This window comes from Sander lucioperca, chromosome 21 (assembly GCF_008315115.2).
Source record: "Sander lucioperca isolate FBNREF2018 chromosome 21, SLUC_FBN_1.2, whole genome shotgun sequence".
Lineage (NCBI taxonomy): Eukaryota > Metazoa > Chordata > Actinopteri > Perciformes > Percidae > Sander > Sander lucioperca.
This window is the reverse complement of record NC_050193.1, coordinates 26,249,559-26,265,560: the sequence shown is the minus strand read 5'-3', so window position 1 is coordinate 26,265,560 and position 16,002 is coordinate 26,249,559. Positions and strand designations below refer to the sequence as shown.

The 16,002-nt window shown below is 40.0% G+C and overlaps 1 protein-coding gene across 1 annotated transcript; it reads left to right on the top strand.

Moving 5' to 3' along the window:
* The first annotated feature begins 449 nt into the window (after positions 1-449).
* On the top strand, positions 450-15,768 carry itgb3a (integrin beta 3a). The gene is made up of 15 exons (XM_031318926.2): positions 450-740; positions 2,251-2,336; positions 2,607-2,811; positions 3,085-3,337; positions 3,470-3,632; positions 3,742-3,903; positions 4,017-4,112; positions 4,205-4,294; positions 4,387-4,521; positions 4,600-5,029; positions 10,532-10,754; positions 11,991-12,091; positions 12,317-12,436; positions 13,430-13,596; positions 13,775-15,768. Exons 1-15 carry the CDS (start codon positions 644-646, stop codon positions 13,838-13,840), a joined length of 2,394 nt encoding a protein of 797 aa, XP_031174786.1. The 5' UTR covers positions 450-643; the 3' UTR covers positions 13,841-15,768.
* The last annotated feature ends 234 nt before the right edge of the window (positions 15,769-16,002 follow it).

Here is a 16,002-nt window from a genome sequence, read left to right as displayed (position 1 = left end):
TGTAGGCTATATTTTTTTTTTATTGTGACATTGTGTTCAACAGTTTTAGTTTGATTGATTTCACTTATATTTTTTCATTAAAATAAAACAAAAACTTAAATAGGCTACATGAATTTCTTGTAAACGAATGCCAAAGTAAAGGACTTCCAACCAAGTTGCCCACATACTGTACTTAAAGTGTTATTACTGAAACACACTGGTGTATGTTTTGATATTCAGAGTGATTTGTTCAAAATAATTTGTTAGTTTTTTGTCTTTGTTTTAAGGTTTTTTCGCCAAACCTACCCATCTGATTTTTTTTCTTTTCTTCTTTTTGTAGCTTTTAGGAGTTGCAGAGACATCTGTCCAGGTGTTTCTTGAGACAAGGTATAAACCCAACCATATTGGCTGTGTGTAAAGTGAATGTACTGTTACCGTATGCAAAAGTGAAGCAGGCTTTTGGTGTTATTTTCCTCCTCGAGTTATCAAATGTTAGTGAACCATTAAGAAACGAGTGTCAACATGCCGTTCCCATATAGGCTACATGTAGCCCACTGAGAGTTTGATGTATGAGGCAACGCTATGACCCAATATGCGTTGTCGAGAATGAGGAAAGGCGTTTGAGTTGCGAAGTGAACAAGCCCACAGGGAACACACACGGCTCATGTCAAGTCGGCTCCGTTACTCTCCAGCCATGGGAACTTTATCAGACCGTCCAGTGATCCTGTTTCTCCTTATGTTGTCAGCATCAAAGGTTTTCGGTAAGTTTATATTACTTGAGCTGCTTTTTAAAAAGTTCACCTGCTTAGGCGACCTGGGGGGTGTTTCCGCCCGACTTGTAGCTCATCTTTGAAGGTACCACCTACTGTTAATATTTATTTTGTTCTGATGATTTTTCAAAAAATGTTCTCAAACGGAACATAGAGTAATTCACTGTTCGCTGACTTGAATGGAGCGACGCTGTTTGTAATTTGCGCTGCTCTGTTGGAGCTTTCGCCACCTCTCCTTATAAGGGAGTGAAAATGTGTTTCCCAAAGCGAGGGGACCAGGGCTCCCCGGGCCTCCTCAGAAAAAAAGAATCAAGGATCATTTCATTATCAACAAATAATAGGGAATGTGTAGGCTGTACATTATAGGCTATATGTGTGTTTGTTTGGGGTTTTACTTTTTCTCAATTAACTCAAAAACGAAATAAATAAAATATTATGACTATGTAGACTTTATAGTATACTACACTATCAGACTTATTTGGAGCTTAAGTAGTGTAACTGAAAAACCATATCCTACTGTGTGCTTATTCTTATTCTTATTGTGTGTGTACTTTAGGGGCCCTTGACCATGCCAGGTAATTTGGGAGTTGATATGATTTCAGGCAGTTATTCAAGAGTCCAATGAAGTCCATTTATTCTTCTGTCAGATCTCAAATATAACACTTTCTACACAGGTAGATTCACCTTGGCAACTGTGCTTCTGTGTTATCTCCAGTGAGCCACACCCACATGCCATGCTAGATAACAAATAGAAAAGTGTTTGGTATTAGGCCTATCTGTTGACCTATATAGAATGAAAAGGTAGGTGTCATTAGCTAACATGGTCAAATGACCAGGACAAGGATTAGCCTCATTAACATTATGGGTAAACTGCACCGAGACTTGACCATCCAGCTCGCTCGGTACTCGAGTGACTTGTGATGGACGGTATCTGCATTTGTGGTTGAACAGAGCTGCATGTCACTGCTGATTAAAACGTGTGGTCAGTAGTTATCTATGTCACTCTGCTTCAAAAGTAAGTGAAAGGAAATGCATTTTGTGCTGTGGTGGAATTTAACTATTACTCAAGAACTGTGCCTAAAGTGGTATTTCGAGGAACTTGTACTTGAGTATTTCCATTTTTCTGCTACTTTCTTATTCTTCTTTTACTGTACTTATTTACAGATTCCGATTAATAATACAAAATATAATCAGACTAAATTATGATGTATTATGGATAAAGATACGACTTTATACCTGTGGTGTATATAGTAAAAAAAAAAAAAAATAGCCCCACCTTTACCAGCTACAACATTAAAGTAATGTACATCAACAATTTGCCTATTATCAATTATATAATAAACATTATTCTGAATTGGGTACATTCTGTATAAAGAGTACTTTTACTTTTTGTAACAATATTTCTACGTTGTGGTACTGCTACTTTTACTTTAGTAAAACATCTGACTACTTCTTCCACCACTGATTTTGTGTTACATTTCTGTTTGTGTGATTATCAAAGGTTCCAACATCTGCACATCACAAGGAGTCACCACTTGTCAACGGTGCTTGGCTGTTCACCCTACCTGTGCGTGGTGCTCTCAGGAGGTAAAAACACCAGACGCACACATACACACAGTGTCTAGTCGCTCCTCCCATTCATTGCTCAGTGCAACAAGTTGGAACAGAAACCTCATTTGCCAACAGCATTCTTCTTGTTGTCATCCTGGTTGTTCTTTAACATGCTTATTACAGTACATTGTAGCCTCTGAACTGTTACAATTAAAAATAAGAGGAACATGGGTGTTGTCCTCAGGGCTACATGGGAGATACATAAGAACTTATGGATTTTCTTTAATGCAATGGTACTTTATTCAGGAGTATGGGAAGGGGGGATCCAGCACATCCCGCTGCGACCTGAAGCAGAATCTGCTGAATGGAGGGTGCAGTAGTACGGCTGTGGAGTTTCCCTCCAGCACCCTGAGTATTCAGGAGAACAAACCGCTCAGCGACAAGGCCTTGGGTACTGCTGACGATGTCACACAGATAAAGCCTCAGAAAATCCATATGGCACTAAGGCCAGGTACTTTTACACCCAACAAGACATCACCTTTACGACTAGTTGCTAACAACCATGACCAGATATACGCATTGGACACCAGACACCAAGGAACATTATTATTATTGTTGTGCATGCACTAAAAGCCTGATGCACCAGAGCTTGCACATCTTTAACATACTGATTCTGTATTTTATTATTATCTAATATTTAATAATTTTCACTTTAAAGACAAGAAAAGATTCAGGGACCCACAATTTATCTCATGCAATCAACCCTCTGCTCTTTCCCTCTCAGGAGATACCAAGCATTTCACCGTGTCAGTGAAACAGGTGGAGGATTACCCAGTGGACCTCTACTATCTGATGGATCTTTCATTTTCAATGAAGGATGACTTGGCTCGCCTTCGCACCTTGGGCAGTGAGCTTGCAGTGGCCATGGGCCGCACCACAAGCAACCTACGCATGGGGTTTGGAGCCTTTGTGGACAAGACCACCTCCCCTTACATGTACATGTATCCTCCAGAGGCAGTCAAAAACCCTTGCTTTGGGTAAGTTATTGTTGATGCTACATTTAAGGAGGAGAAAGAGTTGAAATGGAGATTTTCAAATATTCTGAGAAAGTCTGTCCAGTTCCCCTTCACTGATTTCCTATCACCCATTCACCTATTCAATACAAATAGAATTCACGACACATGCCTGGCTCAATTTGGGTTCAAGCATGTCCTGTCACTGACAGAGAAGGTGGCTCGCTTCACCGAGGAGGTTGGGAAACAGCAGGTGTCTAGAAATAGAGATGCTCCAGAGGGTGGATTTGATGCTGTCATGCAGGCTGTGGTGTGCAAGGTATGAAAATGTCATTACATACACATGCTTGCAGATCGTGTGCATACATACATACAGTATTAGTTTTTCTTTTACTTGTCATCTTTATTTCTGATTTCATCATCATCAGGACAAGATTGGCTGGCGTCCAGATGCCTCGCACCTTTTGGTATTCACCACTGATGCCAAAACTCACACCGCCCTGGATGGACGTATAGCTGGAATTGTCCAGCCCAATGATGGACAGTGTTACCTTGATAATGACAATGTTTACAACAAATCCACTGTGCTGGTAAAGGCATAAATTAAAGTACATCAATAATTCACTTTGGTTTTTAATAGTTTGTGGAGTTGTTGGACAGAAGCTGCTTCCACTGAAGACAATTTGCTTCCTGTGTCTTTCAGGACTATCCCTCCTTGGCACTCATGACAGACAAAATGTCTGAAAACAACATAAATCTAATTTTTGCTGTGACCAGCTATGTGGTGCCGCTTTACCAGGTAACTGCACTGCTTGTGCAGCATGAATTTGTTTAAGTTATGAAAAACACAAAAACTGTGACATCATCTTGCTGTCATGCCTGTCATTCCAGGAGTACAGTCAGCTCATTCCAGGCACAACTGTGGGAACTCTGTCCGATGACTCTGGGAATGTTATTCAGCTCATTGAGAATGCTTATGCGGTAAGAATTTCCCAAATGTAGGACAATATGTATGTAACATCTGTAAAGTGATATAATTTAACTGTTTAACCTCATAAATTGGTGTTGAGCAGAAAATTCGCTCTAAAGTGGAGCTGGAACTACTGGGAGTCCCAGAAGAGTTGAATCTCTCCTTCAACGCCACTTGCCTAAATGGAGAGGTCATCCCTGGACTTAAGTCTTGCTCTGGCCTCAAGATTGGAGACACAGTACGTATCTGTTGAGATGCTATGCACATCTGATATCTACACACACAGATTGTCACAGAGACATTTCCGCCTTTTCAGGTGTCATTCAATGTGGAGGCTCAGTTGCGTGGCTGCCCCAAAGAGAAGAGCCGCACTTTTACAATCAAACCTCGAGGCTTCAAGGATTCCCTGGAAGTCACGATGGACTTTGCCTGTGGCTGCGAGTGTGAGGCGAAGGCCGAAGCCAACAGTCCCGTCTGTAGCAACGGCAACGGGACCCACGAGTGCGGTGTGTGTCAGTGTCACCAGGGTCGTCTGGGCCCACGCTGCGAGTGCTCAGTGGAGGACTACAGTCCATCTGATGATGCCAACTGCATCCCAAAGCCAGAGGGGCCAATCTGCAGTGGGAGAGGAGACTGTTTGTGCGGACAGTGCTCCTGCCATGCAAATGAGTTCGGTCAGGTGTGGGGCAAATACTGCGAATGTGACGACTTCAACTGCTTGCGCTTCAAAGGGTCGCTGTGCGCCGGTGAGTAGATACACGTCTTTCTGTTATGATCAGTGTCAGTCCTCTTTGCAGCTTTGCCAACACCAATATGACATTTTGCTAAAAAAAAAAAAAAAATGAAGGAAGCGCTTAATGGATCTGACAGTGATGTTAAACAAAACAGGTGCTCCTGATGCACGGGTAGGGAAAAAAGTGGAATGAATTTCCCAAACATTCTAAGCACTTTGCTTCATCAAGGTACAAAAGTAAAAAACATTATTTAAAACAAGACCAACACGTGTTGACCGCACGCCAATCTTCCTCATGGTCAAACAATCACACAATCACAAGTGACAAGGGAATTAAGTACAAGCTTCAATCATACATATGATAATTTTAATAGCCTCATCCAGCTCCCTCATTAGACCTGTACTCAGTACTCAATGAATATACAATATGTCATAGATAAAAGTAATGAAAACATATATACAAGTAAATTATCTTGATACCACACCATTTTGCTCTTACTCTTTGAAACATTTAGAGCAAAAGCACTGGCCTTAAAGGGTTCAATTCATACAAATTACATATATATTCTTAATTACCTCTGTGGTATCTAGCCATGCAGATAGTTTTGTGAACACGAGGGCCATGCTGGTGTTAGCATTTAGCTCAAACCACAGCAACCCTGTGAGAACCAAAAACTTAACAGCATTTCCCTTCCAATATATGAAGTGGTGTCAGAAATCTCAAAACCTGGCCACATACAACTTAAAATATCTGCATGTTTTTTTGTACTTGGGGTGAAGCAACCCTTAGCAGGAAAGATAAAGTTGCCCATCCCTTCCTTTTAACTCTTCTCTGAAGCCCAGTCTGACCTTAATGGGAATTACTCTGGTTGTTTCCAGTTGCTCTCAGTCTGTAAACACATCTTAGTCAGTTTACATAGTTTTCTGATACTTCACTTGACAAATACAAAATCCACAGTCTTTTCAAAACTAATGTTTAATTATTATTATTAGTCTTTGTTTGCTTGTAAAGGACATGTAAATAATTGTAAATTTAGTTGCCAAGCATAAACAGTAATGCTTACAAATGATCAATCCTCTGTTAGGTCTGTAAACTTGATGTGTGTACTGAGTTTGATTCATGTTGTTACCTCTAACAGCAGTGCGACATGATGTGCTTTCACTCCCTATTACAAGTTATAACAGCTCAGTGCACAGTTACTCAATCACAGTGATAAAACTTTAATAGGCTTTGTCCTTGGGTAATTTAATGTAACCGCAGTTTGGGCCTTTGATTGTAAGGAGGACGCTGAGCAATAGCAGAATAGGAAACTGCTCTTTTATCTTTATGTACATTAAGCAGAAGTCAGGATATCTCAGCCTCTGCTGTATTGATTTTGATCATTCTTTTTTAAATCTCTCTTGTGATACCACCAATGGAAGTGCAATACTTAATCGTTGAAGTGCAATTTTACCTTAAATTCACAACTTAAAAGTTCCATACAGTTCTACAGTAATGGACTCTGGTTTCCAGTGAACAGAACTGAAAGTACAACATTCAGGATATGGGTATAATTTGACATGAAAATCCCAAATGGTTAATATATACTTTACTATACCAGCCTTATTACTTCAAGGTTAAGTTTCAACATCCAAAACTAAACAAAACATACTGTGGGCCAATTGTGAGTGCACCATGACCTAAGGAGAAGATGGAGGGCCACCCATGTATATGTTGGCAAGCTGGAATTTTTCCAGAATATGATATTTATATCAACAAGGAGGAGTTTGGAGTCTTTCTCAAAGAAGGTTGTTTTTCTGAGAAACAGGTATTAAGGCATTTAGTGATGACACCCAGGGCTTGGGCGCAGACACTCACCCAAATTGCCCACAGACACACAAAGCCATGTCTGGTGTAAGACAGTCCACAAAGCTTAATTTTGGACCGCATAGTTGTTGTGTCTCAGTAGAGTCATGGCATTGTTGTCTTTAAAGAGCGAGCGTCCCTCTGCCCCAGCTCAATTGAAGCTCTATCTCTGTGATATTCCCTGTGGCTGTGTATTTCCTCCTCTGCTGAGGGGCTGTGGGACCGGTGCAGGGCCAGAGAGCAGGAGTCAGCAAGCACAGCCCCAGGCCATAAATATGAGGGAAGAGAGGACAGGAAAGTTTGCATTCCTTTGCTCGCAATTTGCCCAACCTCCTTTCTCTCCATTATGTCTCTATCCCCATTGCACTTGATTCAGTTTCCTCTCTTCTTCAAAGTGTGTAATGCTCTGTTTAACTGTTCGGTCTTTATCCCTGTTTTGTCCTTTTAGCATGTTAACATTCTCTAAAGCCCAGGCATGTGATTAATGGGCAGGATTACTGTGCAGTCTCACAGAGAGAAGGATGATGTAAACCTATAAACTCCCTTTTATGTGTGAATCAACTTTACAATTAATAAGAACAAGAAAAGTTTAAGTGCAATATGCTGCAAAAATATCCATAGTTACAATAACAATGTAGTCTTGACATAAATATCAGATTTTTCTTGTTTAAAAAGTGTTCCAACAGTTTTGAGCTGTTATCTTGTTGACAGAGTAAGAAAGATGACTCAACCATTGTTGCTAAGCGTTATGTGTGAGACTGTTAACCATTAACCAATGACCATGCCTGATCCCATCACAGCTATAACACTATCTTAAAGAGAAGCTGTAGTATTCAGGGTGGAGACTGGGGAATTGTACACTTGAGTTTACAACAGCAGATGATTTGTTTTAAATTCTGGAATTTGGGACCCTTGGACCCTCTGTGATATTTCATGACCAGTTACTCAGTTACTCCCCTAGTCTGAACCAGCAAGGCTGTGACTCACTCACTTTGCCCTTAGTCATCCAGTGCCAAAACATGTTTGGTTTCCTGCAAAGAACACTGTCGTCTCTGGGGCTCTGCCTTTGTCTCGTAATCTCTCTGTCTTCTTGTAATCCAGGGAAAAAAGCTCGCCTCCAGATTCTGTCAGCAAATGTAACACTGTAACTATGTTCCCCGAATGACCTGGCTTTGGTGCTTTCTACACTTCCGTAGAGTCTGAGGCTGTGTGTGTGTCTGTCTGTCTGTCTGTCTGTCTGTCTGCCTGAAGTTGGTCATTTGTGAAAGAGCATTTCCTGCCTTTGTCAGAAGAGGGATGATTAAGAGATATGTGTAATGGCTCTTGCTGAGTCATATTACATTTTAGAACATTAAGTTACCAAGTTATTTAGTTATTTAGCATTGGTCTAAAGTAAAGTAACAATGTAAAGACAAACAGAGCTGCACACAAAGCTTAGTAAGTAAACGTTTGCATTACCTACTTAAAATACCATCAATTTATGACTACTGCTGTCAGATGTTGATCATTGTTTTAAAATGCAAGCTAATCAATTGATTGATTGATTGATTGATTGATTGATTGATTGATTGATTGATTGATTGATTGATTGATTGATTGATTGATTGATTGATTAATAAACCTACGGTGGCCGACAGGGGCAGACGCCCTGCAGCTTAAGAAAACACACGCAAATAGACAAAACACAAGCAAATTAAGAAAACAACTTCATTAATTTGACAACAAATGTGCAGCATTCAGCAAACGCACTGCAAATACACACAACACAACCAAATACATAAACGCGCTGCAAATAAAAAACGATGCAAAAAGAAAAGCACGCAAACCCCGAAAAAAGAAGCGATGCAAAAAGAAAAACAACTTCATTAATTTTACAACACATGCAGCATTCAGCAAACGCGCTGCAAATACAACAACACAACCAGTATTCATATTGTGGAGCAATTCGCTCTTGAAATACAAAAAACAGACAGGATTTATAGTCCCTCCCTGTTTAGTAAACCAGCCAATTTACCGTGGGATTTATCAAACTGAATAAATCCCGTTCGCACATATAAACACAAAACTTGCCAACGTGTTGTAACTAAGACATCTGCTGAAAAAGTAATTGTATTCATTAGTATGATTGCCGTTCTGTTTAGTTCACAAACATCCAACACACCAAAGTACAAAGACATAGCGGACCAGACGTGAGCTTTTATTTTGAAAAGCCGAAGCACGGGGATGGCACCAGCCGGGAGGGCATGAGCATAGACTGTATATTAATAATATATTATGTTATTAATAATAATAATAATAATATGAATTTAATATCGGTTAATAACGGTCGAAAATCCAGCTGTTCCACTAGCTGCTCCCTCTAGAGGTCTAGAGAACTTAAGTTGTGTAATCTGGATGCAGCGGTTTTTTTGTTGCATTTGTTTTCTGGGTTGGTGTGCTTTTCTTTTTGCATCGTTTCATATTTGCAGCGCGTTTATGTATTTGGTTGTGTTGTGTGTATTTGCAGTGCGTTTATGTATTTGGTTGTGTTGTTGTATTTGCAGCACGTTTATGTATTTGGTTGTGTTGTGTGTATTTGCAGCGCGTTTGCTGAATGCTGCATGTGTTGTCAAATTAATGAAGTTTTTCTTTTTGCATCGCTTCTTTTTTCGGGGTTTGCGTGCTTTTCTTTTTGCATCGTTTTTTATTTGCAGTGCGTTTATGTATTTGGTTGTGTTGTGTGTATTTGCAGCGCGTTTGCTGAATGCTGCACATATGTTGTCAAATGAATGAAGTTGTTTTCTTAATTTGCTTGTGTTTTGTCTATTTGCGTGTGTTTTCTTAACTTGCAGGGCGTCTGCCCCTGTCAGCCACCGTAATAAACAGTTAATTAATGAATCAAGTTAAGATAACCATCTAATGACAAAAGAAGCAACATTCTAATTTTAAAAGTAACACATAACAGATAGTACACAACGCATCAGTAACACATTACACTTAACACTAGTGAGTACATTGTTGCAGAATCAAAATACATCCACAGGTACACTTGCCCAGGCATGCAACATGTTTTAAAAATACACAGGATAATAGGCAACAAAGGACAACCCCCCAACACACACTCACTGATTCATTTAGCAATTGTGTAATTTGTATTTCATAGTTTTGTTTGCCCAACCCCACCCATGTGATTATGGTCCTTGAAAAACATATTTCAGTTAATATGCATTGTATTATTAGATGTATTATTTTAATTGTACAAAAATGATTTTAATTGATAGAATATATTTTAAAGGACCAGTGTGTAGGATTTAGGGGGATATATTTGCAGAAATGTAATATAGTATTGATAATTATTTTTCAGTAGTGTATAATCACCTGAAACTTAGAATCGTATTTTCGTTAAAATGAGCGGGAGTGGGCCCTCTTCCATGGAGCCCTGCATGTTGCACTGACATGTTTTTACGGTAGCCCAGAATGGACAAACCGAACACCAGCTCTAGAGAGGGCCTTTCGTGTTTTTATGTTTCCTGACAGGCCACCGTAGGTTCTACTACATGCTTGGAAAGGAAGGGGTATTCAGTTGGTTGTAATCTGTAACCTCACTGCTAGATGCCACTAAATCCAACACACTGCTCCTTTAAATGACTATTATAGCATTAACCTCATCATCCTTTTTTATTTAATCAGATCATGGGAAGTGCAGCTGTGGCCTCTGCCAGTGTGACGCAGGCTGGAAAGGAGAAAACTGTAACTGCACCACACGCATAGACACCTGCATGTCCAGCATCGGCATGTTGTGCAGCGGCCGGGGTAACTGTGAGTGTGGGGTTTGTCAGTGTACTCAGCCTGGCGCCTACGGAGAGACCTGTGAGAAATGCCCTATGTGTCCTGATTCCTGCACTATAAAAAAGTAATTATATTTCTTACTTCTTACCGAAGAAGAGAGATAAAGGAATGGATAAAATAACAGAAAAAATGCATGCAAACAGACTGTTAACTGCGTAACTTTTGAAGTAACCCATACTCAATTAGATGGAGTCCCACCTCCTAGAACGTTCATGTTTTAGACAGCACAAACCTTTTAAAGTCTTAGCAGTCGCGAGGCTAAAACATTTTTTTGTTCTGTGGTTGGAACTAGAGGAAAGATCATGGGGTTTATTTCCCTGGGACCATGAATGTTCTCAGCAAATCACATGCAGTCTACCATGAAATTAGTTTTGATCTGAACATTTTGATCTGAGGGTGGCCCACGAGGAAAAATCATGGAGTGTCCAAAATGGAAATGGTTCATCCTTTGGGAACCACAAATATGTACGCCATAAGAAAGAAATCTTGTGGGTTTACTGTACAAGTGAAACTTTTGGCCTCGTCATGGCACTAAAACAATTAAAGATAGGGTCATCAAAAACAACAGGGAACCATGAATATCCGTAGATAAATGTATGCAACTTATGGAAAAAACAATTGTTGGTCAAGGAAAGTTGGTGGTAAGAGGTCACCAAATTATTAGAAGTCATCCTCTGAAGATGTATACCAAATTTCATGACAAATTGGCCGGTAGTTAATTATAATTATAATACTAATTGTATTTTTGGGCACTTTTCAGGACACCCAAGGTTGCTTACAGTGCCTTAAAAACAGTAACCATACAGGTAAAACATACAGGTAAAAACAGTGAAATATGAAAAGATACCAGCACAGACAATCACAAAACAGGAAACATAAAAAAACTTTGTGGGGCTAACTGATATATCTGGCTCTGGACCTCAGGCACTGCTGATACTAAATCTTCAGCAAGAATTTGAGGCTAACGACGTTGGCTGATAGCACTCTGCAGTGCAACATCTTTCCATCATGATATTCCCACATTCCAAGATGATAACAAACCACTCCCACTCACATTTTCTAACAAATTCAGGTGTGGTTTCATGTACAGCAGAGAAAGAAAAAACTCTTTTCGTGGCCCAACAGGCAGCAGATATCAACACTTTGCAGATGTATCTTGATGTAGCTATACTCTTAGGTGGTACTGGTAGTTTGTCCATACCTTGCATATCAAGTTGAACCATGCACTGCTATTAAAGAGCATCACAAGTTTTAACACTGTGTACTGTATAAAGGTAACCGAATGGGACTCTGCTTACAGGGAGTGTGTTGAGTGTCAGCACTTCAAGAGAGGACAGTACACCGATGACAACAGCTGCAGTAGAATCTGCAAAGATGAGATTAAAGTAGTGGATGAACTGGGTGAGAACTCTTCTCTAACCTCCTCACTACATACTGTGGTCTTAATCTGTTGTGGTAATGCCTACTCTTGATTTCCTCCTGCTGATCATATGGAAGTAGTTGGAGGCTTCATACTTGCATTGTAGTCAAAAACATAATGCACTGATAAATACTCAATGTTTTTAAAGATCTCTTATCACTTTTAATGACCCTGTTTTCTTCTTCTTTTTCTCATCTTTCCTACAGTTTTCCATGATAGACTTGCAGTGAATTGCTCATACAAAGATGAGAATGACTGTGTGGTATACTTCCAGTATTACGAAGATGAAAGTGGCAAATCCATTCTGTTCGTGGTAAAAGAGCCAGGTACTGTTAGAGTTTGTGTGCATGTATGAAAGGTTAAAATTCTTAGAGAACTGAGCATTAAAGCTTAGATCGGGCCCAAAATATCAAGCCCGACCCTACCCGAGCCCGTGCACGTTGTGTCCGAGCCCGGCCCGACACATTAACTGTAATTATGAGCCCGAGCCTGATTTAAACCTGACAATTTTTTAATATGTGGACCGTTATAACTGACGTTCTCAACTACAATTCCTTTTACCTGTGGGAAACAGATCAAGGCAGCAAGATAATCAAAGCCCTGGAACCATATAGGAGACTTTCTTGTCTCAATCACCTAATTAATACTGTCCTTCGCCACGGTCTGCATGCCGACGCACTGGCCGACAACGCGCGGGATATAGGAGAGACCATATCTGCTGCTAAAGGACTCGTGAGATATCTGAAACAATCTGGCCTGGTTGCGCAATTATCAAAGACAGTGTTACAGATGGGGAAAACACAATTTAGCGCAGTTTACCTCACACTCAAGTCAGTGCAGGACATATACCCAGAGCTACGGGAGAAGCTAGAGAGGCATAGCTTTCTCCCCACCCAATTAGGCTAATAAAGTAATGATTAAAAAACACAAAAGACTCGGGCTTGGGCAGAGAATCTAAACTCTACTGAGCATTATAATGCAGGTGCGTTGTGAGGACAGAAGAGATTTCAGCCTGTGTCTGGCAGGCTGCAGCAAAAGGGGCACAGTGTGTGCGGTATCCGGTAACTTGTCATTTTCTAAAAAAAGAGAGTCATCTGCTTCATCAGCGCGTTAACCACAGCTACACTTTGCCGCACCACAGAAACACAAACATGTTGTGATGATGTACTGAACCATTGTAAAATGGAGTGTTTGACACTGGACTGCAGTAGTTGCTCAGCTTCATGAGTAGGCTCCACTGCTTAACAAACATCATGGAAACCAGGAGGAAATGAGCTCTTTTTCTCCCTCTGCCTCCCTTCCTGTCTCTCATCTCTCAGAGTGTCCTCAGGGTCCAGACATCTTAGTGGTGCTCTTGGCAGTGGCCGGAGCCATCCTGCTACTGGGCCTTGTTGGCCTGCTCATCTGGAAGCTGCTGGTCACCATCCACGACCGCAGAGAGTTCGCCAAGTTTGAGGAGGAGAGAGCCAAAGCCAAATGGGATACGGTGAGATAATAATATAACTAAAACACTAACCGCATCCAACAACAGCTTCTCATCAATGCTGCTAATACAGTAACAGAATTTGGCTGCCTTCTAAAGGGGAAAGTCTTAACATTACTTCATAAAGTTGGATCTGTTTGGGACTGAATTAAACAGCATTTCCTCTGTTTTCATTTCCCAGGCTAACAATCCTTTGTATAAAGGAGCCACCAGCACCTTCACCAATGTAGCATACCGAGGCAAATAACGACTAAATGCTATGAGTAAAACTCAGGGGCCAGCCACAGAGATGGAATGTAGTAGCAGAGAAATGGATGGAAAGAAGGGCTACACTGTAGCTGAAAAGTAGTTAATGCTGTCAATAATGATTACAATGGTGTAATAATTGTACATATTGTAAAAAAAAATCTGTTTTCACACTATGTCACATGGTTTTCTCTAAGTACTCTACATGCAGTCAGATAGGAGTTCATTAACATAAACAACTATACTGTCCGTTTACAGTAAGGGTGTTGCACCGAAATCTGTGATGAGTCGAGATCTGTGTCCCTCCTTCTAAAATGCGTAACACCCCCTCCGTAGTTAGGGTTAGGGATAAGGGTTTGGTTCAGGTTTAGGTAGGGGAACACAGATCTTGACGGGTCAAAGCTTTCAGTGCCACAAGGGGAACTGCTGCTGAAAGTGGTCTTTTTACCAATTCTTCTACCACTTCAGGTTCTACCACTGCAATATTAGTTGTTTACATTTGTTTTAGTATGACTTTTTAGTTTGGCTCACATTTTGAAATTGAAATAGGAATAACCATTGCCTAATAGTAATAAGTAGGTATAGAAAATACATGAATGAATGGTCTTTTTGAAGCCCTCTTCAGTGTCTTTTCTATATCTCCTTAACTGCAGCCTCTAGGCTGACTTGGTTTACAGTGATGTGTGTGGTCTAGATTGTTATTGAAATGCATATCAGCAATGGTAACTTTATAAATGCTTTGACATGTTTATTTATCCCTGCACCATCACCTGTTTTTGCGTCGGTTGGGCTTTTGTATTATGGCAAAAAGAATCTTGCCATAGCTGAATTGTAAAATATTTCAATTTTCTACTGACTAGCACTGTGTTACACTGAAATGCCAAGCTCTTCTTTTGTGTATGAGCAGATTTTATTGCACATCCAATGTGATTGGCCATAATGCAGTGTAATTGCTGATAATGAACAAATTTACTCTTGCATAACCTCAATATGGGAGAAAATAGCACAATGTGAGGTGTATTTCAGTTGTCTTAGGAGATGGCTTGCACGCCTGTTGCATAGTTGTCTGTTTCTGTGCACCGTTTTTAAAGATGCATGGGGTTTCGCTGTAGTTACACAAAGGGAATGTTAAATATTAAAAAATATACCTGACTTTGACTGATTTTAGCCTTTAAGATCAGACTTACAAGCAATAAGTTGCTAAAATTTCTGAAATAGAAAAAGTTATTTAACTCTTTCTGTATTCCTCTACTCTATTCTGTATGTTGGTTGACAGTACATTTTGGTGGAACATTACAATAAATATCACTGATGGCCTGTGTGATTTCAGTGAGAAGCTGAATGTTTCATTCTGCCTCCCAGCTTTGTTCAGACACACAGCAAGCTATTTCACAAACACTCTGAGATAAACTCTGAAAATGACTAAATGAAAACATTGAAAATCATTAAATTAAGCAGAGAGAGATGTATAAATCCTAAGAGGTTTTGAATTAATGTTTTCTTTGAGTCATAAATGTCAGAAGTATATTAAAGAAAGAATGATTCGTTAGCTAGGTTTTTCCATTCAATTCAAGCAAGTTCACTGTGATGTGGGTGTTATACTAATCAAATGAATGTCAGTCGGCAGAGGCGAGAATTTCCTTTGACCACATTCCTTCACTTATCTTCTGTATCAAGCCATAACATATTTCCTGTTGCATGGCCCATGTAGTCTTTAGTTTTTAGTGTTCTTGTGCACTTCTCTGGTGTTCAATCCGATATATGTTGTCACAAACTTAGCATTTCCTTCACTACCCACAACATAACTCTGTCACGGCATCCTGTTCACACCAGCCTGATGAGTCCACTTGATGTGTGCTGCACCCAGCCATTTTTATACAGTTTGTTGTTACTTAAGTTCACCATGGAAATAAAAGGTACATTCATCACTACTGTCTAAATTAATTTTCCTATTAGCCGACATTAAGTCACAACTATGTAGAATGTGTTACTGGTACTGCTTAGGGTACAGCAAGTATGCCCATATTCTAGTATTTTCTAAATGTGTATAATTTGTTATGGATAATATCAAAGTGCATCTTGGGGAAATTACCATACACGGGAAATGCCTCCGTACAGTTACGTTAGGTTTCGCTGTTTATGTTGTAATATAACATGTTTAAC

Bases quoted from the DNA above. Each gene is read 5' to 3' on its own strand.
- itgb3a (XM_031318926.2), top strand. From the start codon at position 644: ATGTCAAGTCGGCTCCGTTACTCTCCAGCCATGGGAACTTTATCAGAC. The intron at 741-2,250 runs GTAAGTTTATAT...TGATTATCAAAG, and splicing joins GTCAGCATCAAAGGTTTTCG to GTTCCAACATCTGCACATCA. The intron at 10,755-11,990 runs GTAATTATATTT...CTCTGCTTACAG, and splicing joins GATTCCTGCACTATAAAAAA to GGAGTGTGTTGAGTGTCAGC.